This window comes from Cnephaeus nilssonii (genome assembly GCF_951640355.1).
Source record: "Cnephaeus nilssonii genome assembly, chromosome: 20".
NCBI lineage: Eukaryota > Metazoa > Chordata > Mammalia > Chiroptera > Vespertilionidae > Cnephaeus > Cnephaeus nilssonii.
In genome coordinates this window covers 35578903-35599384 of record NC_137091.1, presented here as the reverse complement: position 1 = coordinate 35599384, position 20482 = coordinate 35578903, and the positions used below count along the sequence as shown (strand labels likewise).

At 52.1% G+C, this 20482-nt stretch overlaps 4 protein-coding genes across 9 annotated transcripts; 1 reads left to right on the top strand and 3 right to left on the bottom strand.

Moving 5' to 3' along the window:
• Positions 1-246: 246 nt before the first annotated feature.
• On the bottom strand, positions 247-9477 carry PROSER3 (proline and serine rich 3). The gene is given in 12 exon segments (XM_079800366.1): positions 247-1815; positions 1818-1867; positions 2025-2106; positions 2189-3074; positions 3178-3353; positions 5637-5770; positions 5872-5954; positions 6568-6674; positions 7142-7269; positions 8117-8319; positions 8515-8663; positions 9341-9477. Coding segments are annotated over 11 exon segments (2004 nt in total). The 5' UTR covers positions 8521-8663; positions 9341-9477; the 3' UTR covers positions 247-1666.
• Positions 9478-10403: 926 nt separating this feature from the next.
• HSPB6 (heat shock protein family B (small) member 6) lies at positions 10404-12908 on the top strand. Its single transcript, XM_079800367.1, has 3 exons — positions 10404-10892; positions 11728-11850; positions 11956-12908. Exons 1-3 carry the CDS (start codon positions 10695-10697, stop codon positions 12142-12144), a joined length of 510 nt encoding a protein of 169 aa, XP_079656493.1. The 5' UTR covers positions 10404-10694; the 3' UTR covers positions 12145-12908.
• Positions 12909-12985: 77 nt separating this feature from the next.
• On the bottom strand, positions 12986-18086 carry LIN37 (lin-37 DREAM MuvB core complex component). 4 transcript variants are annotated; one of them, XM_079800280.1, is made up of 10 exons: positions 17866-18086; positions 15953-16057; positions 15030-15105; positions 14803-14853; positions 14448-14477; positions 14287-14372; positions 14036-14202; positions 13347-13487; positions 13185-13258; positions 12986-13111 (listed from the first exon to the last, which is right to left on the bottom strand). In XM_079800280.1, the coding sequence occupies exons 1-10, from the start codon at positions 17897-17899 to the stop codon at positions 13030-13032; spliced, it is 846 nt and encodes a 281-aa protein (XP_079656406.1). In that variant the 5' UTR covers positions 17900-18086; the 3' UTR covers positions 12986-13029. The 4 variants fall into 4 exon arrangements, with proteins under 4 accessions (XP_079656406.1, XP_079656408.1, XP_079656409.1 ...); XM_079800282.1 differs by having other exon boundaries at positions 13347-13429; XM_079800283.1 differs by lacking the exon at positions 15953-16057.
• Positions 18087-18989: 903 nt separating this feature from the next.
• PSENEN (presenilin enhancer, gamma-secretase subunit) lies at positions 18990-20451 on the bottom strand. Of its 3 annotated transcripts, none has more exons than XM_079800192.1 (4): positions 20322-20378; positions 20048-20140; positions 19550-19654; positions 18990-19369 (listed from the first exon to the last, which is right to left on the bottom strand). In XM_079800192.1, exons 2-4 carry the CDS (start codon positions 20106-20108, stop codon positions 19230-19232), a joined length of 306 nt encoding a protein of 101 aa, XP_079656318.1. In that variant the 5' UTR covers positions 20109-20140; positions 20322-20378; the 3' UTR covers positions 18990-19229. The 3 variants fall into 3 exon arrangements, with proteins under 3 accessions (XP_079656318.1, XP_079656317.1, XP_079656316.1); XM_079800190.1 differs by having other exon boundaries at positions 19001-19369; positions 20048-20187; positions 20322-20451; XM_079800191.1 differs by lacking the exon at positions 20322-20378 and having other exon boundaries at positions 18999-19369; positions 20048-20315.
• Between the last annotated feature and the right edge of the window lie 31 nt (positions 20452-20482).

Sequence of the window (20482 nt, the reverse complement as noted above, 5' to 3'; positions counted from 1 at the left end):
CTTTGCTCACCCTCCAACTAGATCAGGTTCTTCTACTATAAACATCTTTTATTTTATTTTTATATCTAAACATCTATTTCCTTCTTGTTGGTTTAATTTAAATACATGTTTTGTTCAAAAAGGCTGAAAACAAATATTTACCATGTCTGTGATATACAGAAAATATTTTTTACAGAAATCTATTCCATCCTCCCATTTTAAAATAGATATCAAAATAATCCTGATTATATATTCTTCAACATTTTATTATGAATGTTTTATTAAGTTTCTAACATACAGCACAGTTGAACAATCTACAATATATCCACCACTTAGATCTTATAATTAACATTTTACTGTTTGCTTTATTCACATCCACCTATTACTCTATTCATACATTAGTCTAATTTTTAATGTATTTCAAAATAAATTAGACATTGGTATGCTGTCCCCTAAATAATTCAGCATGCATATCTTTAACTAGAGTTCAATATTTCTTTTTCTTGAGGTAAACTTTACATACAATGAAATTCAAAAATTTCACTGTATGTTGACAAGTGCACACACCTGTGTAACACAAACCCCTACCCAACATGGTAACTGGACTTTTTATATGGTAGCCCAGGGCTCGAGAGAGCAAGAAAGAGAGAGCGAGAGGAGCCACATGGAAATTGTATCATCTTTTCTAATCCAGTTTAGAAATTTAAAGCAGTATCACTTCCTCTGCATTCTGTTTATGGAGGCGGTCACAAAGTTCTATCCAGTTTCAAGGAGAAAAAACCTAGATTTTTTATAAGAAATGTTTCAAAGACCTTGCTGACAAAACAAACAGGTTTTTAATAGTCCAAACAGATAATTATAGCTTAGACTAAGGTGAGGGCCATGGAATGGAAGAAGGGGTTAAATTCTGGACAGATTTTAAAGGTAGACCTGACAGGACTTGCTGGTCAACTGACGGTGGGTCTGAGGAAAAGAGAGGAATCAAGGACGAGTATGAGGCTTTTGGACTGAGCAGGAAGAAGGACAAAGCTGAGGAAAGTTTGGGAGGAGCAGGTTTAGGGGGAAGATTGGGAGCTCAGTTTAAGACCTGTGCAGTTTGGGACATCTCTTAGACCTTTGAGTGAGGATGATGAGCAGGTGGCAGGATATAGAAGCCTGAGGTTTAGTGGCCAGGTCTAGACTGAAGATAGAAATTTAGGGACTATCAGAACAGAGATAGGATTTAAAGCCAGGAAGCTAACAGCATATGGGAATGAGTTTAGATAGAGAAGTCAAGGCCTGAGCCCTGGGACACAGCAAAATGACATGTTAGTGATGCTAGAAGCAGGGGGAGGAAATGCTTCAAGGAGGGTGGGATCAATGAACCAAATACAGTGCTGGTTCAGGCAGGATGTGGGCTGAGGACTAACCATTGTCCAACACTCTGATAGCTTCACACCAAAAGGAAGTTCCTTCTGTCTCATCTGAGACAGGAGGACCTACTCCTGAGTTAAGATGAGTCCCAGTCCTGCCTGAAGCTTTGCCTGAAACCCCTCCCCTGCCTTGCCCTCAAAGAGGATGAAACTAGAAGAGATTCTGTACCACAGTCAGTAACTAGGGTAGGGGTGGGCAGGACAGGGGAGGCAGGGGTGGGGGGGAGCCATTTCCCTAAATTAGCATGACTCTTGGCCTTTCCAGAACTCTTTTCTCAGAGACAACCTGTAACCCGAAAAGAGCATTTCATTGGGAAAAACAAAATTTGTACAATTCCAAGTCTTCTGGCCTCAAGTGAGGCTCCTTTCCTCCTCAGCCGCATCCTTGGGGACCTGGGGGTCGACCTGGCTGGAGGAACCCAGACCCTGAGTCTTCAGTGTGACCCAGCAGGAGGGATAATTGGGCGTCCACTTTCCTGGAAAAAAGCCAGGTAGTAGAGGCTGAGGTATGTGCTCAGGATTGGGGTCTGGGGCTCTGGATAGTTCTGGGAAAGGGGTTCAAGGGTGGGGGACACTTGACGGGAATCTCAGAAGATGAAGGGGCTCGGTGTTGTAAAGGCTGGAGATAGTCACCTTTTCTGCCGCCGCAGCTCGGCCCTCTGGACCCTTAGCACCTGCAGCACAGGGTCCTCCTGGAACTCGCTGCTGTCGGAATCTGGAGGGAAAAGAGCGAGCTCCGGGGGGGCTGGACTCACAGCCAGCCATCCAGATCCCAGCAGCCGCACGCATCAGCTCACCTTCCGCAGCCTGCAGAAGCCTGGCGGCCTGGGAGAGCAGGTCCTCTGGGGGGGCGTGGTCAGCAGCGGGCGAGGAGGTGGCCACAGCCTCTAGAGACCCCGCCTCGAATGAAGGGGGCGGGGCTTCAACCCCGGTGGAAGCCTCGGCAGCTGGCGGGGGCGGGGCCTTGGGCTGAGCATTCCTGACTTCACTGCAAAGCACCCACCCCTCTGCGGGGGGCGTGGCCTTGGCATCTCGAGACTGGGCCTGGGACCGACCAGGTGGGGTCGCCTGAGGAAACCATGGATCAGACAGAGGGGAGGTAACTTCTGAGCACGAGGGCGCAACCTTAGCTTTGGGCGGTGCGGTCTTGATTTTCTGAGATTCAGCCAGAGGTGGAGGCAGGCTCTCGAGGCGAGGGGGCGTGTCCTCCAGGCTGTCGGGGAAGAGCCGAGCTGTCACTACCTGGCCCAGAGGGCCGCGGAGCTGCGGGCTAGGCTCCAGGTCAGCCACCAAGACTCGCCCAGCAGATTCTGGGCGCCAGGCTCTACCCTTCCGAGGTTTGGGGTCCTGCCTCTCCAGCTGGGCGGAGCTACATGGCGCAGGGGTGGGAGGGCCCTGGGGGATGATTGGGGGCCCAGGAGTAGAGGCACAGGGCATGTGGGGGACGCCCCCAAAAGATACCCAGGAACCGGGCTGTGGGGCCCAGAAAAACCCATGGGGGTAGGGGCTCCGAAAGATGTGTGGAGAGAACTCTGGGGGAATAGGACGCCTCTCGACACAGGCTTCCTGGGGAGCAGGCCCGGCCACACTGCCCCAAAACGGGATGCAGTTAGGCTGTGTTCCCAGGGAACTAAGGGTCTCCGCAGGGGCAGGCGAGGTATGCAGACAGATGGGGACAGGGACCTGAGGGGGAGAGAAAGAGCAGGGTGTCCTCAGTTCCACTCAGGCCTCCCTCCCTCCAACCACCCTTAGGATCCCCCTCCAGTGCCTCCCTCCCCCATCTCACCGGAGTAGTGAGGGCAGAGGTCCCTGGCAGCACCCAGGTTCCGTCACCCTGACCTCCTTGAGCTTGTTCAAGCTTCCGCCGCTGTCGCCACTGGTACAGAATGTCATCCTCTGGCCGCAGGGGTGCCTGGGAGGAGACCAGGGCTGGAGCAGGGCTGGGGGCTGGTGCCAGAGTTGCTGTGGGGTAAGTAGAGGGAAGAAGGGTAAGACAGGAGGTTGGGGGGGGGGGGGTGTGAGCAACCTGATGACAGCCAGTGCACACACCTTCGACTGTACCAATATTCAGACAGGCTCTCCAGATAATGTCCCAACTCCTCTCGGGAGTGGCACGCGGAGAAGGGGCGAGAGGACTCATGGACTTCCCAACTTGCCATCATTCAATTCTTCCTTCATTAACAAATGTTTGTTTAGCTCTTACTACTGAGCCAGGCACTGTTCTGGCTCAGTACAACAGTGACTCAGGACAGGGCCACTGGCTGTCCTCGGTCCAGTAGGGCAAAAGAACATTTTCCCATCACCCAGAGCATCATTTCAACAGCAATGATCAGTAGGGCTACCACTGTCTCTCAGAAGCCTGACCATCTGATGCTGCAGAGGAGGGGGGCGGGGACCATCATCTCAGACCTCTCTCTCCTCCCCTACCCTCTATGTCCCCCAAAAAGATGTGCGGAGAGAATCCTGTGACTCTACTTCCAAACCTGGCCACTGCCCTCTACTCTGCTCCTCAGGCTCTGGCCCAGCATCTCGGTACCAGCATCTCTCACTGGGTACCGAGAGCAGCCAGGGGGAGTGTGTTAACACTCAAGGAAAATCATGTACCCTCCCAGCTCAGAACCCCCTCATGGCTCCCCGGTACTAAGATAATGACCAAATGCCCCCCCAAGCCCACATGGCCAAATGTAATCTGACCTCTGCCAATCTGTCCGTCCTTATCACCTACTACTCTCACCATTGGCTCTTGCCTTGTCTAGTTCACTGTCCGCACCATGCTTCCTCCCACTTCAGGTCCTCTGAACATGTTAGAAGGCGCTTGTCCCCACCTTCATCATTCAGGTCCCCACCTAGATAGCATCTCTTCTAGGAAGGCCTTCTCTGACTTCTCAGCATCACAATCCTCTCCTGAATAGCCCTCGTTTCTGCTTACATTTCACATTTGTTTGTGGGGTTATATAGCTACCCTATTCTACACTCACTATGCTGTGAGAACCCTGAAGATAAAAGTATTCATGGTTAGTTCACTGTGGAATCTCTAATCCTGCTCTCAGGGCCTCATACACAGCAGAAATTTAATTTTTGTTAGATGAATGAATGAATAAATTTGATCTGTAAAAAAAACAAACATGAAATAGGTACTAGGTTTATTCCTATTTTAAAGAAGAGAAAATTGAGGCTCAGAAAGGAAAGGTGAACAAAAGGGGGAACTTAGATGGAAGGAAGAATCAGACAGGTGAGTTTGAGCAGGATCACACACAAGCACGAAAACCTCTGGTTGTCTGTGCTTGCCTGTCCCCACTCGTGGGAGCCCCGTGAGATTGCAGAGCACCTGTCCTGTGCTCCACTGCATCCCAGGACCTGGGCACAGACTAAAAGTAACCACCACGATGGCAGCAACACTAACCCAGGTCCCTAATCTCATTTCTGAAATCTTGCATGTTTTAGCGAAGTTGTATGGCATATACAGTGTAGCCAGGGGTCTGATGCAGTACACCAGACTCAAACACATTGGTGTTTGGTTGAACAATATGCAATTGGCAATATTTAACCATTTTTTTACTTACAAAGGCAAAAATGTCATGTTTCAATGTAATAAATCCATAGCAGCCCTAGCTGGTTTGGCTCGGTGGATAGAGCGTCAGCCTGCGGACTCAAGGGTCCCAGGTTCGATTCCGGTCAAGGGCATGTACCTTGGTTGCGGGCACATCCCCAGTGGGGGGTGTGCAGGAGGCAGCTAATCAATGTTTCTCTCTCATTGATGTTTCTAACTCTCTATCCCTCTCCCTTCCTCTCTGTAAAAAAAAATCAATAAAATATTTAAAAAAGGGAATATATGTACATTTAAAAAATAAATCCATAGCAAAAAGTATGAAGTTGTCCTAATTGATAGATAGATAGATAATAAATATCCTTCTTATTGTTGAGATCAGATTTTGCTGTCAAATCAAGTGTAGCACCAAATTTGCAAAAAGCCTTCTGATTTTGGAGCTCTGTGTTTAGAGGCAGATAAGATACAGAGAGAGAACCTGTCAGACTAATGATAGCTACTATTAACAGACTGGTGCTAAGTACTCCATATTCACCAACTAATTTAATCTTCACCACACCCACAGTAGAAGAGTACAATTATTATCCTCCTTTTGGGGAAACAAGGAAGGCTCAGAGAGGCCCAAGGTCACAGAGCTGATTAGTGGCAAATGTGGGGTTCACACCGGCTGCCCTCAATCCTTGCTCTCCAGAACTCACCATGTGCCTTGGGGTCAGAGCCCTTGCTGGAGTCAGGGGTGATGGCCACAGAGGAAGGAGAAAGACCATCAGAGCTGACGGGGAATACGGAATTGCTGGAACTGCTGGGGCTGCAGGAGGAGACGGAGGCCTTGCTGTAGGAAAAATACAGAAGTGAGGCAGTCGGGGTCCCACAGGCAATGTGTGGGGCCTGGAGTTGTAGGAGTGGAGAGGATGATGGGGGCAGGGAAAGCACCTGTGTTTCAGCAGCCTGGCAGCTCTGCTTTGCAGGCTCAGCATCTCCAGGTCCAGCAGGGATGAGTTCCATGTGTTGAGGCTCTGTGAGGTGAGATGGTCAGAGGCCAGCCCAGAGTCCAAAGGCCGCTCAGACAGAGGGCACGCCACCTGGTACCCTCACACGCTGGCTTAGAATCTGCTCTTCCTCTTCAGGGAAGAGTGACCCAGTTTTCCTGTGTGGATCCACACCCTCAAGGAAATTATTGTTGTAGAAGTGTTGACCCTGCCTTCCTGGCCAGGCCTGGCTAATCACAACATTCTGTCCTCTGGTTCACAGTGATTGTGAGCTGATGAGAGTAACAAGGGCTTTGGATGGAGCTACTGGAAAAGGCTCCTCTTTCCTGTGGATAAATAAGTTAAAAGGCTAGAACTACTGAGGCCATCTTAGCTACGTTGAGAGGAAAGCCTGCCTGAGACTGAGCCCAACAAAGATGACAGAAAGCCAAACCAGTCAAGTTCTTCCCAATAGTGTTCAAACACCTGGATCCAGCCATGCCTGAAAGAAGCTACTTTTGGACTTTTTAATTGCATTAGCAAACAAATCTTTTGTTTGTTTGTTTATGCTTCCTTGAATTGTGGACTTACTCTAATTCTATCCCAGGGCTGGTACTATCAGTTCAGGTAACATAGGGGGAGGAATAAATGGGGATGTCACCTGCTTTATTTCCTGAAGGGGGGCCATAGCCTTAGCCTGCGATGCACTGGCAACCTTGGCAAGAGTCGGGACTTCTGTGGTGAGTCTTCCTTCTGGTTTATTGGCTCCTGCTGAGAAACCCCAATTGATTTAGGAAGGCCAGGAGGAGTGGCTGCTGAGAGCACTGGACAAGAAAGATTTTGGAACAGCATGAAGGGACGTGGAGAGTATTATGCTAAACAAAATAAACCAGTCAGAGAAAGACAAGTACCACATGATCTCACTTACATGTGGAATCTAATGAACAAAATAAACTGATGAACAAAAATGATCCAGAGACATTGAAGCATGCAACAGACTAACGTTATTTCAGAGGGAAGGAGGAGGGGGGAGAGATTAAACAATGAACTTATATGCATATATGCATAGCCCATTGACAGGCAATAGTGAGGGAAAGGCCTGGTGAAGGGACAGGAGTTGAGTGGAGGGGGTCGATGGAGGGAAGACAATCTGTAATACTTTCAACAATAAAGATAAATTAAAAAGAAAAAAGAAAAGGTTTTGGGCCAGGAGTGGATGGGACTGAAGCAAGTACCTGCTGCAAGTTGACTACTAGGGTCTGGAGATTCAGGCCGCAACCACCAAAAGTCAGCTGGGGTTGGGCCTGCAGGCTGGCGTTCCTCTCGGCTTGTGGGCTGAGCCTGGCGGAACCGGTTTATGAACCTGTGGGCATCAGAGAATGGGAGGAGGGTGGGGTAAGGAGAGCCAAATAATAACAGTAATAATCACAACAGCCAATGTTTATTGAGCATTATGGAAGCACCTGGTAGTTGTCCCTCAATATCCATTCTCTTTTCTTACATAGTAATACAATATTATGTAAGACTAGTACTGGACACATACCCACTCTTCTATACATACATTTACCAGGTGCCCTTGTAACTTTATGGCCATGTAACTGGGTTCTTGACTAACAGGGTATGAAGAGATGTGATTCTGAATAATGGAAGTTGTTGGGAGCCATTTTGGTCCATGAAGGAAAGGGCAACAGTCTAGGGGAGGGGGGAGGGGAAGGGGAATGAGATGGAAGGAAACTGTGTCTCTGACACCTCAACTAGGTGCTGCCATATCGGCCCTGGTGGTTTCTACCTGTACTGTTTGGTGAGGGAGAAAGAAACTATTTTGTTTAAGCCACAATTAATTTGGGGCTCTTCGTTGTAACAGTGAACTTGTGTCCTACAAATCCAAATGCTCACTCTGTGACAAGCATTGTTATAGAAGCTTTACCGACAGTAAGTAACTCATTGAAAGCTTAAACAGCCCTAGGGGATATGTTATTCATATCCCCAATTTACAGACAAAAAAAAAAAAACGCAGATGAAGATCATACAAAGAGTAAGTGACAGAGCAGGGATTTGAACCCAGGCAGCCTAACTCCAGAGCTCTTAACACACATGAAGTGTAGTCCTGAAAGTGCTACCTAAACAGCACTGGCTGTGGTAATCACAGGGTGCCTTCCCCCCGCCCCCCACCCCCAATCTTTCTTGCCCTCAGGGCTGATGGTACTTACTTGGCCACCACGGAGTCACCACTGTCAGTCAGAGTGGGTGGTGAGGAGGCACCCATCTGTTCCTCAGTGGTGCTGGGTGGGGAAGGGGTCCCTGACCTGGATGGCCAGGAGTTCTCAAATAGCTCAGGGGAGTTGGGATCTGTGGCCAAAGCCTTGGCAGTTTCTGGGATCCTGGATCTCTGGGACCTGGATGGGCTCAGGCTCTAAGATAGGGGAGGTGGGGAGAAGAAAAAGTGATATCCCTGAGACAAAGACACAAGTGAAGTCTTAGTCCAGAGGGGAGGAAACACATCTCACAGTGGTAACAACTCAGAGTAAACTCGGCTCTGATGGTGGTAGAGGACTAGATCAAGGAAGGGCCATGGGGAGGGGAGGAGGGACTGTGTTTAATCTCTCACCGGCATCTCTTCACGGGTCTTCACTCCCTTGCTGCTAGGCTGGCACACAGCACTCTCTGTGGGGTGTTCTCACCTTGGGGTGCCAGGTCTAGCTTTGGCCCAGGGGAACATCCCCAAAGGGGCTGTCTTGAGCGTTGAAAACTGGCAGGCTGCAAGGAGAGAGTAATGTTGGTAGGCAGAGCATGGTCACTGCAGCCCAGGAGGAATGGGGGTGGGGAGTGTAGAGGGCAGTATCAGGGCAGGAGGATGGGAAGAGGAGTACAGAACGACTACAATTCCCAGGGATTCCTGTAAGAGATGGAGTATAATTCCCAGGAAGCACCACTGCACATTCGAGATAATGATACTGGAGGCGCCAGCCCTTGGAGCAGTCTCAAAAGAGAACCCAGGAACTGCTAACGGTGATTCTCAACACTGGATGCAGCCTAGGAGTTGTCTTTAAAACAACAACAGATGTGTGGTCCTCACAACAGACTTAAAGAATAAGAATGATCTGGAAGCAGGAGTTAGGCATCCGTATCTTTTTCCTAGCGTCCCGGGGATTCTGAAGTGGACCTCGGGTTAAGAACCATGGCTAAAGCCTATCGCAGTACATTTCCCACAGGTCTTGGGGACACTAAGGAAAAAGGGGCAGATGGACTACAATCCCCATCAGTCAATGGGCTCTTCCTAAGCAAGAAAGATAAACAAACAAACGAAACAAAACAAAACAAAAAAACAACACCTATGGGAGTCTGGGGGCAATTTCAAAATTAAGAAACTTAATTCCCAAGATTCCCCTGGACACTCTTAGAAGAAGGGGAAAAAAGATCTTGGGGTCACTAACAGCGGAACGCAAGACACTATGGGACCGCCGGGGATGGTGACGTCCAAGACTGCAGCAGCAAAGCTGTGGAACAAACTTGGGTTTTAGTTCCCTGCGACTGAGGGGAGACTCCGGACCCCAGCCCTCCTGACCCCAGGTTGTGCTTCTCGCACCCTGGTCTTCAGGCATCCCTGTGGTCCCCGGAAGAGGGATGGCCTCACCTGCGGTTCATCCGGTGGCTACTTCCGCGCTTCCGCCTGCAACTCCCCTTCACGGACCGACCCAGCGCGCCTCTCGGTCGCTTAGCAATGCTCTATAGCCCCGCCCCTCTCCGGGGGTGCCCTCGCGGGATTACAGCCGCCTCCAAGGCGACCAACGGTGAAAAGTAACTGGACAGCGGCCGAAGGCGGGTGTCTCACAACTGGCTGTTAGAGTCCGCCCGACTGAGGGAGCGTGTGTGATTGGAGAACCATAACGTGCAGCAGTGATTGGCAAGCCTGTGGACCAATGGGAAGAATGGAAAGCTGTGTTCAAGGTTAGGAGGGGTTCGAAAGTACACGCGCTTCCCTGCAGCCTTGTCTTACAACCTCCCTGCTGCGGGAATCTCGTCCCGAATCTAACCCAACAAACGTTTTTCCCGTTGTAGGGGCAATCGGGGAGGCTGTCCCTTTCTAACGGACATCCCTCCGTCAGTCGGCCCTGCAGGACCGTCCCGCCCGGTCACCTGCTTCCGTCTTGCTGCAGGAGCAGCTGGTTGCGCCAAGTGCCAGGCCTGGGCTCCTGGCCAGGTGGCGGGATCAAAACAAGCTATTTCGGGCCAGGCGCGCGGCCCCCCCGGGGCCAACCAGTTGAGAGAACATCCACGGTCCCTGGCCGCTGCTCACCTGGCAGACCCCGCTCCTCTGTGCATCCGAGACTGAGTCAGAGGCACAGAATTAGGCCCCGCATGCCCGGGACTGGGCTGATGGAAATGGTCTGCCCTGTGTCCTTCTGACAGTTTGGCTGGTCCGCCGCATTCTCTGCACCCACGATTCTGCGTCATCCCCAGAGCTGCCTGCGGGGCGGGGGTGGACTAAAGGGACTGGGAGCTCTGCAGAGGGCTTCTCGAGCCCTGGGTCCCCAATTCCGGCCAGGCTCCGCCTCCTCAGCCTTAGTTTCCCTTCGGGGAAACTGGAGAATCTTGATACCTCTCTGGCATCCAGCAGGAGCTTAATAAATGGCCAAGTCATTGTTGGCTTTCTAAATAAGGCTCTGTCAGTGGCTGGGTCTGGCCGCAGTCCGAGTGTCCCCGGGCGGCCCGCGGAGGGGGGGACACAGGGCGCACTATAAAGCAGCGGGGGGCGCACCAGGGACGCGACAGCGCCGGAGGAGCAGGATGGAGATCCCCGTGCCCGTGCAGCCGTCCTGGCTGCGCCGCGCCTCCGCCCCGCTGCCCGGGCTTTCGGCTCCTGGGCGCCTCTTCGACCAGCGCTTCGGCGAGGGGCTCCTGGAGGCTGAGCTCGCCGCGCTCTGCCCCACCACGCTGGCGCCCTACTACCTGCGCGCACCCAGCGTGGCGCTGCCGGCCGCCCAGGTGCCAGGCCTGGGGAGGGGTGCTGGTCATCCTGAGGGGGATGAGGGAATGAATGCCCCTTGACTTTGAGAGGGACGAAGAATCCGGCCACTCAGAGGGGCTCCCGGAGTTGCCCAAGTACGGAATTTTAGAGGCCAGGTTATTAATGGAGGGGGTCGGAGGTCCCCGTCGATCTGAGGAGGATCTCAGTTCTCAGGGGACTGACAGGGTGAGGTGGTCACTCTGAGGGGGGATCCCGATGACTTTGAAGGAGGCTGGTAACCCAGGGAATCTGGGGGTGGGGGTGGGGATGGGAGGTCAATCATTCTGAAGGGCGTAGGGGCTCCAGTGAGTCCTGCAGGGAGGGAATGTTGGTTATTCTTGGGGAAGAGTTTGTAGATTATATGAGGTGACCCTAGGTATCCCGGAGAGGCAGAGAGGAGGGTCTTGTGACTTGAGAATGGGGAGGGGGCTGGCCACTGAGGGCGCAGGTGGTCCCGTGGGGGATGGGGGGGTGGGGGGCCTCTGGGAGGAAAGGCCTGGGGAGGCAGTGTCCAGGAGGACACTTCGGCTATGGGGTCGTTGACACGGGGGGCGAGGGGGGGGGGGGATGAAGGGGACTCACTCTGTGAGGCCTGAGGTCTCTGACCTGGCAGGGGAAGGGGCCTCTTCCCTCTGGGTGAGAGGAGGAAGAGACTGGTTCTTCGGGATGAGGAGGCCATCCCTGGCTACGAGCAGGACAGGGGACGCCTCCGTTTCGGAGGCCAGAGTCAGCTGCACTAGAACCTACGAGGGAGAGGCCCGGCTTGGGTCCCGGGAGCCCTGCCTCGCCCGCTGACCACGGGGCTGTGCGCAGGTGCCCACCGACCCCGGGCATTTCTCGGTGCTGCTGGATGTGAAGCACTTCTCTCCGGAGGAAATCACCGTCAAGGTGGTTGGTGAACACGTGGAGGTGCACGCTCGCCATGAGGAGCGCCCGGTGAGCCGGCTGGTGGGGGCGGCCCCGGGAGCCCGCTGCGGGCTGGCCTCAGGGGACGGGCAGCGCCAGGGAAGGGCGGGGCCCCTCAAGCCTCTCCGTTTCCAGGATGAGCACGGATTCGTGGCTCGAGAGTTCCACCGCCGCTATCGTTTGCCGCCCGGTGTGGACCCCGCCGCCGTGACATCAGCGTTGTCCCCTGAGGGCGTTCTGTCCATCCAGGCCGCGCCCGTGCTGGCGCAGGCCCCACAGCCGCAACCACAGGCTGCTGCCAAGTTGGGGTCTGGGCACACCTGAAGCCCGGAACCGCCTCAGGCACCTCTTTTAAAGCCGACCTGACTCCGCCCAGCCAGATAAACCGAGCTCGCCAAGACCCCCCCACCCCCCCACCCCCATCTGGGATCCAGCCCAGACCCTTCCAAGCTAGACTCAGCCCTGATCTCTCTCACACACCCTCGTTTTCAAACCCCAACACCTTCCTAGCTTCCAGACCCTACAAGCCCATCCCCACTAACCCATTTCTTATCTTGTAAACCCACTCAAAACCTATTTCCTTCTCATGATAAAATAATCACTGACACCAGATTATGATATAGACAGCCCTGTTCCCACCATAGGCCAATCAAGCATAACCCCTCCCCACTCCCCACAAAGTCCCAGACTCCGCAGACTTCCCACACTAGATCACCCAAGCCTGGTCTTCCCCTCATTCTCCCCCCATTCTCATCTTCTGACTTGAAATTCTCAGCCAGCCACCTTCAGACTCTTAAATCCCTTTTCTGACCCCCGCCCTTGGAAAACCTATTCTAGGCCAACCAAGACCCTCAAAATATAGATATCCTGCTCATTTCCCCAGGCTCTGCATAATATCCTAACCCTCATCTCCAACTTTACCAAGGGCACCCCAGTCACTTTGTCTTGACCCCTAAGTCTCTAACCACAGGCAATCCACTTTCCAGACTCCACCCTTATTCTCCAAGATCCAGCCTGCAGCCACTTTCTTTGATTTTGATTCCCCACAATTTCTCTCCCTCCCTGAATTCCCTGCTGCCCTATCCCCTCCCTCCTCAATAAACGTGCTAGAGCTGTGCCATCTGCATTGTGTGTGGGCCGGGAAGGAGAGGCTGGAGCAATCCGAGGCCAGTGTAAAGAGGGGAAATGTTTATTGGGGTCAGGGGAACATCACTGTCGTTCATACATCTCCCGTAGGATCTTCATGCTTTCTGAGTAACGAAGCTGGTTCCGATGAGATGCCTCCTTCCACCTGCAGTGGGAGAGGGAGGGCTCAGCAGTTGGGACAGGAGCCATAGAGGAGCAAGCAGGTTGGGGATGCTTACCTCTGGCGGATGCGTTTCCAGCGCTGCATGTTGCGATAGATGAGTGTGGAAGGTGAGGGTGAGGGTTCAGAGGGCTGTGTGGACAGAGAAGCCAGGCTGGGTGGCCATGTCCAAGCCCCACAATATATGTCCCAAGGCCCCAGGCAAGCTTTGCAGACCCACCTCATCCTCAGGGGTACCCTGTGTCTCAGGCTGCAGCGGGGATGGAATTCGGGATCTGCAGGCATCTCCAGGTGGCCCAGGGGCTGTGGGAGGAGGCAACTTGTACACATCACGACTCTTGCTGATGGTGACCTCTGAACCCTGGAGACACAGGAGCCCCATAAAAGGTCCAAGAGTCAGAAATGAGGGCCAGGGGTACACATTTTACCCCTCCTTCCTTTCCCAGTGACAACAAACATGAGCGTCTCCTCTGGGACCTGTACTTGGGAGTCATGTCTGAAGGATGGGGACCTTACCCGGCCAGTCGAGAGATTCCCATCTATGCCTGTGCACCCTAGGGCATCCCCATCTGCTCCTTTAGATCAGGTGGCTATGCCTGTTTACACTAAGGACCCCTTTCCAGCCCACCAGCTCTTGGGGATCCCAATCTTAGAGGTCACACATATCTGCCCAGGTGAACCCTGTCCCCTCTTTCTCCCAGAACAGGTAGCCATGTGTGTCTGCTCTGGAGAGCTCCATCCATACTCCCAGTCTAAGGGTTCCTATCTGTGTGCCTCAATGGATCCAGGAGACATTTAAGGGACACAGAAAACTGCCTGTCTATCCCAATAGCTTGTGAGGAGGGTACCTTGTGACCATCTACCCACTCCCTCCCTGGCTGCTGGGCAAGGGCCTACCACCCATCCCACCTCCTCATCCTCAGGCAGTGGGGGCAGCGGTGAGCTGGGTGAGCGTTCGTGCTCACGCACTGAGGGGCTGTTGCGCATCCAGGCACGGCAGATTGGATACAGCGGTGTGTTCTCACTGAACTGAGCCAAGTCCACACTCCGGTCAAACAGCTTGATCACATACGCGTCTAGGGAAGTGGGAGCGGGAGGTATGTGAACATGCTTATATAGCCTCTATCACTGACCGCCCTCTAGGGCTACCACCCACTCACTAGATCGCTGTGGCCCTCCTTCGGCCAGCCCATCATCCATCTCCCTTCTCTTCTTCCTCCGCTGGTGGGGGAAGCGGGCAGATGGCCTGTGTGAGTTGAGAGAACATCAGGACCAGCGCTGGGGACTTCTTTTCACCTGGCTGAAACCCCTGCCACCTTACCGTTTGCCAGTGGCCACAATGGAGCAATCCCTGTGGGAAGAGACAGGGCATGAGCAGGCTCACTCTTGAACAAATGCCTGCTCAAAATCTCCCAAAAGACACCCTATGGAGACTGAGATCAAGCCTGAGATGCCCACATGTTCCCCACTAACCCTTAGGCTTTGTGTCCCACCCAAGCCCCTGGGGCTCTAGTTGCCAAGTACGAGGGGACCTAAGCTTCTGCGGCCCCAGCGGCTTTGTACACAGAGTGGTTAAAATTGTGGCGGAGGAGGCAGGGGACAGAGTGGTCAGGGCTCGGGTGAGAGAGGTCATTCACCACAAACCCTCAGATACAGATCCCCCCAGGAAAACTTACTTGCTGTGGGTGTCTGAGGGGGTCTTCCTGGCTTCCTCATCCAGGCGCTCCCTGGTAGCAGAAGATAACTGTGGACTCAGGGTTCCCAGGGCCCACAGTGGTAAGGCAATGAGTGGCCTCTCCACTGGGCCCCTGCCTCCCTAAGCCAGGTTCTGGGGTCCCACCTAGATCCACCCAGGACTAGAGGGCCCAAGCCCCTCTGACCTCAGGCTGGCCCAGGTCCCAACCTGTCCATGTGACTCTTCTCCAGCAGACACTGTAGAACGGCATCCAATTGGTTCCGGGCCTTGGCCATCTCCAACTCTGGGGAAGAGGGTACCAAGCAAGAGTCAGTTCCCAGGCTCAAGGCAGGTGGGAAGTCAACTGGGCTGGGGAAGGGCATGCGTAGTCAAACCTATGGCCGGGCCCGGGCGTGCTGAGAGGGTGTGGAGGGCAGACTACTGAAGTGATGCGTAAGAGCGCTGGGTTCCTGGGCTGTCCCACCTAAGACAAGTCATCTTACCTCACTGAGTCTTGTTTCCTCTTGAAAATAGGTCTCCAAATGATACTTATTTGTTAGGACTGTTCGGAGACTTAAATAGGCCTATGTTGTATATGAATCTCTTAGCAGAATGCAATAATAAGTAATATATACAGAGTTTATGCTTATTATGTGCCAAGCATTATTCCAAGCATATCACACATATTAACCCGTTGAATTCCCACAAGAACCTACATATGATTTTGACCCATTTTACAGATCATGAAACTGAGGCACATAGATGTTAGGTAGTTGCCCAAAATCACACAGCTAGGGCTAAGGATTTGCATGCAGGCCATCTGGCTCCACAGCTGAAATTATATGGCAGGGACTCAAATGGGGCGTGGTATCTAGTCCCCAGATAAACTTGGTTTGGATGAGGCAGTGGAGTTACATTAAATCTGAACTGAATCTGAATGAGCTCACATTTAATTGGGAGATTTCACACAAGAGACCCGTTCCACCCCGCCCCCCCTCCCCCGCCCCTATCGCCACACACACATAAGAAATGAGATCTGGGCCCACCTTCCTGCATATCACAGGCCCTGCCTGGCCCTGCAGCCTGTGTTTTTGCCTCTGTTCATCACAGAACTTAAGGAGGTAATGATGTTATAAATATTCTCTTCTCACCCTGTGAGGTGTTTGCTCTCCTCTTCCAGCTAGTAGGTGCTTTGGCACAGTGCTCAGAGCCTGGAAGGACACTTGGGGATATGCTCTGGCCAGCCCTGGGACTTCCTGAGGAGACCAGAAGATGCACGGATTCCTGACATCACTCAGAGACAGGGTAGAGTGTGGATTGGGGCAGCTGAGATTCTAGTAAAAAGCCTTGTTCAGGAGACAAGGTATGGATTATGCCCACATCCCTAGCCCCCACTTCTCTCCTGAACCTCAGATCTTGGGATCTCATGGACTCCTGGACACCTCCCCCTGGTTCTTCTACCTATTGGCTTCCACATTATCATTGGCCTCAGTGTTTCTCTAAACTTACCCTCTTTCCTGGGCCCCCATCTCAAGGATAGCCCTGCTGTCCCCTAATCCCTCCCTGGGCCTCAACATGGACACCTCTCTCTCTCCTCCATCCCAAACCACCAACTCCTGTCCCCTTGGCCTCCTTTTCTACCACTTATCCCAACCCTTCCCTGCCCACCCTGGTCCTTTTCGTTCCTTCCCTTGGGTTCCCAACCTCAGTCTCCCCTTCTGATCCATCCTCCACAAGGTGGCCAGGGAAATCTTCCTAAAATCAATCCTGACCCCGATACTCGCCTTAGAACCCTCCACAACCCTGCAGTGCCTCAGGACAGAGCCTGAACCTTTTGCACTCGGATGTCGAGTGTGACTCGACACGGTTAGCATCGGTAGCAGCTCGTATGTCGAATTGTATTGAATGTATCAATAATTTGAAATATAAAAAAATCCAAATAAATAAGTTTGTATGAAAGGAAACTTCAGTTTTTTATTCTACTGCCGCGCTTTGTAAAATCTGGGGTATTTAAAAAATTAAATCCCGAGTAGAATAAAGGAATCGAGAAAAAAGCAAGCGAGTGCAAAGGGTTAAGCCTGGTGGTCACAGGCCTCCATGACCCGACCTACCCACATCATCACTGTGGTTGGGCCCCCTACACTTTTCCTTCCACAATTTTTTTTTGGCATTTGAAAGGCATCTTTATTAACTCACTCCTCAATTCAAAGCCCTCCCTTGGTTCCCCATTTCCCTCACAGCAAAACCTAAGTCCTAACCTGGCTCCACAAGATTGGTTCCTCTCCCCTCCCCTCTTTGCCTCCATCTCCTCACACTCTCTACCTCACTCACTCGGTTCCAACCACCCTGGCCTCCCGGCTGGTCCTTGAACAGGCCAGACAAGGCCTTTTCAAAGCTATTTCCTTTGTCTTGTTCGCTGTTCACTCACATACCCTCATGGCTCTCTCCCTCGCCTTGCCTCACTCCTGATCTCACATTTTCTCTCCTGTTTCATTTTATTCCATGTATACCATCCAACATCCTACATCATTTTACTATTATGTTTTGCCCGGTTTCTGTGCCTCTCCCACCGCCCTTAACCTGCCAGTCCTGGGTTCCCATAAGCTTGGTCCCAACCCAAAATGAATTCTTCTCTCTCAGCTTGTTTTCCCATCTACCGCATTTCCGACTTCCGGGATTACTGGGATACAGTGACTTCAAGGATTAAAAAACCTCCTTGTACTTCCGGCACTCAGTACGATGTTTGATTCATCACTATTGCTAGGAATGGAAAAACTGAGACGCAGCCAAGTCGAGTCTCTCTCGGCGTCACGGGGCTGGGAACCCCCCTGTCTTGCGGCACCACACTGCCTGAGCCGCCACCACTCCACCGCAAAGCAATCTCCAGCAGAGACGGGTAAGGCGTGCGGGCGGCAGGAATCGCTCCATGCCGGACAGAGCGATAGGCAGAAGGGCGGCCGGGAGAAGTCTCAGTCTACCTTACCGCGACGACCCTGTCTATCGGCACTCGCATCCCCTGATCAGACCCGTGCTCTTCTACAGGCCCCCGACCTCAAAACCTCACCTGATTTCTCCACTTTCACCTTCACCGGGAACATGGTTTGGGTCTGGAGTCTGGCTAGTTGGGTCAGAGGAGCCCAAAAGGGCCTAGCGTCACAAGTCAAGGGCACAGGCAGACGGAGACTCCTGTGAGATAAGCTCCGTCTGCGGGAGGTCTTCCGCCCTGAGCAGCGTCGGTCTACGACTGCCGCCGCCGCCGCCGCCGCCAGCACCTCCAGCTCCCCTTTGGTGGGGCCCCATCGGAAGTCGCTTGTTCCCATTAGTCACTACAACCGTCGATCTCCTACGCTGACCAATTGACAGCTCTCAGCCCTAAGTCCCACCTTGCTAGGGACCCATTTCCGGAAACAAACTAACGACGTCCCGGCACGCTTTCTGGGAGGCGTAGTTCTGGCTCCCGAGACTCAGCCGTGGTAACAGCGCCTGCGCCGCGCGATGCACGGTGGGAGATACAGGACCAGGGCAACGCGAGGTTTTTTGGAACTTATAGAGCTAGTAGCTTTTTAATAAAAGCCATTTAGGTGTTAACAGCACTTATTTAACCTTGTCCTTCTTGCCCCTAATTGGAAGACAAGTCTGGAGTTAGGCTTTGTTCCCTTTCACTGAGCACTCATTAGTGCCCGCTACCTATTAATCTCTTTTCAGGCACAACCTTATTCACTTAGCAAATATTATTACTGTGCGAGTCAGTCTTCTGGGCACTGGGGACAAGCAGAGTACAAAACAAACAAAAATATCTGTCCTAATAGAGCTTATATTTTGAGGATGGGGGCACACAATAAACAAGTAAAACACTGAAATTTTAAATAGTTTGGTTAAGGAAGCTTTCTCTAATAAAGCAGACATCTTCAGAAAATGGGGAACTTCATTTTACCACATATGCCTTGACCCAGATAAATTCCAAAAGGTAGCATTGTGGTCCACACTTTAGATGAGAATACTAAGGCCAAATGGAAAAGCAATGTTTTCAAACTCACATAATACCAGTAACAGGAGAGCAGCCCCTAGTAATAGAATCATATTCCTTTCTTGGTTCTGCATCTGTAAAATAGGTTTCTGGAACAGGACAGTTCCTATTCAGAAGGGTTATGAGTAGTATTCAGTGAAAAGATGCACATAATGTGTAAAGCACTAACCCTGGAACAAAGTAAGCATTTAATGAATGTTTCTGAATAGTAATAATCATTTTCTGTTTCAATGTTCAAAAGATCCCAGGAAGTCAATATAGAGAATTAGGGTCATTTATTGGAGTATGTCAACAGAGAACACAGGAGATGGGAATAAGTATTAGGGGCTTGAAAGTGGGCTCGGAGTACAGGAGCCCATCCTGGGAGAATGATCAGGTCCCGGCCTGTGCTGAAGAATTTGTCAAGGGGTACCCAGAGGTATGGTGAAGGAGAGGTAGTCCCCAAGGGCGCCCCAACGGGGCCGGTAGATCTGGAAGATGGTGATCCAGGTGGTGAGTATAATCACCCAAAAAAGGAAGCCCACAGCAGAGCGCCAGACATCTGTAAAAGGTAACAGGAGTGGGTAAGGTTGGCTTCCACCTGCTCTCTGGTCACCTCCAGACCAGTTCTCTCTTTTCTTCCACAGAGCCCTAGAATTCTGGAACTTCTTTCATCCCATCCCACCAGAGCTCCACCCCTCCTCCTCCCAATGGCCTTCTTTCAACTGTACCCTGGACTCACAGCCTTTGATTTGGCTCTGCTCTGTGTATGCGGGGACAAGGAAGGCCTCTCGGAAGAACCAGAAGATGTTGACCAACCAGAGAAAAGGCAGGAAAGCAAACCCACCTAAAGAGAAAAAAGCCAAACTAGGTCATAAGACAATGAGTATCTTCCCCAACGCCCACTTAGATGACTTATTTGGAAAGTCCTTCTCCCACACCCAAGTTCAAGTTGAGATCTCTGCAATTAAGGACTCTGATATCAAGGCTCCTCCCTGGGATCCAGGAATCTGATTCCTCAGCCATCTCTTCGTCAGGACCCAGGAGTCCAGCCCCCAATTCCCCTCTTGGGGCCAATAAGCTCTTGAGGCCCAGCCTCTCCCTCCTCAGGACCCAGTTCCTTCCCTCAGAGCTCGCGCTCCCAGCCCAGCGGCTTCATCCCTTAGACCCAAAAATCCAGCCCTACAGATCTCATCCCGTCCCCTCTCTTCTCCTGGGACCCTAGGAGACTGGCCCTTACCCAGGTAGTACTTGCGGCACAAGTTCAACTTCTCTTCGTTGGACACCCGCTCCAAGTTCATAGTTGCGCTAGGGCCAGGTCGTTCCGAGGGTCCTGAGGGGCAAGACACTGAGATGCAAGGATCGCGAAAATCCACGCCCCTTTTACGACAAAACAGAGATAAATTGAAGGATGGGTTTGCTGAAAGCAGGGCACCCCCGCCCCCACCAGCAAGTTCATTGGGTTGAGACGCTCTTGATGTTTACTGGGGTGCGTGAAACGACCCCCATCTCACCAGTGGAGTTTACTTCTTCCGGATAGATGCCTTTGCCACTTTCAACTTACGGACGTTTGCATGTGATGCCGCAAGGATCTCTGGAGTTTGTAGTCTTTTCTTAATAGGCAGCGCTGCACGCATGCGCTCTCAGGGAATTTCTGCCGGTGATTCTGTGGAGA

Excerpts from the sequence above, each read along its gene's own strand:
- LIN37 (XM_079800280.1), bottom strand. The coding sequence starts at position 17,899 with ATGTTCCCGGTGAAGGTGAAAGTGGAGAAATCAG. Across the intron at positions 16,058-17,865 it reads GGTGAAAGTGGAGAAATCAG|GAAGTCCCAGGGCTGGCCAG; the intron begins GTGAGGTTTTGA and ends TGGTCTCCTCAG. Across the intron at positions 13,259-13,346 it reads AGGGTACCCCTGAGGATGAG|CCCTCTGAACCCTCACCCTC; the intron begins GTGGGTCTGCAA and ends CTGTCCACACAG.
- HSPB6 (XM_079800367.1), top strand. The coding sequence starts at position 10,695 with ATGGAGATCCCCGTGCCCGTGCAGCCGTCCTGGCTGCGCCGCGCCTCC. Across the intron at positions 10,893-11,727 it reads TGGCGCTGCCGGCCGCCCAG|GTGCCCACCGACCCCGGGCA; the intron begins GTGCCAGGCCTG and ends GGCTGTGCGCAG. Across the intron at positions 11,851-11,955 it reads CTCGCCATGAGGAGCGCCCG|GATGAGCACGGATTCGTGGC; the intron begins GTGAGCCGGCTG and ends CTCCGTTTCCAG.
- PSENEN (XM_079800190.1), bottom strand. The coding sequence starts at position 20,108 with ATGAACTTGGAGCGGGTGTCCAACGAAGAGAAGTTGAACTTGTGCCGC. Across the intron at positions 19,655-20,047 it reads GTGCCGCAAGTACTACCTGG|GTGGGTTTGCTTTCCTGCCT; the intron begins GTAAGGGCCAGT and ends TTTTCTCTTTAG. Across the intron at positions 19,370-19,549 it reads GCAGAGCCAAATCAAAGGCT|ATGTCTGGCGCTCTGCTGTG; the intron begins GTGAGTCCAGGG and ends TACCTTTTACAG.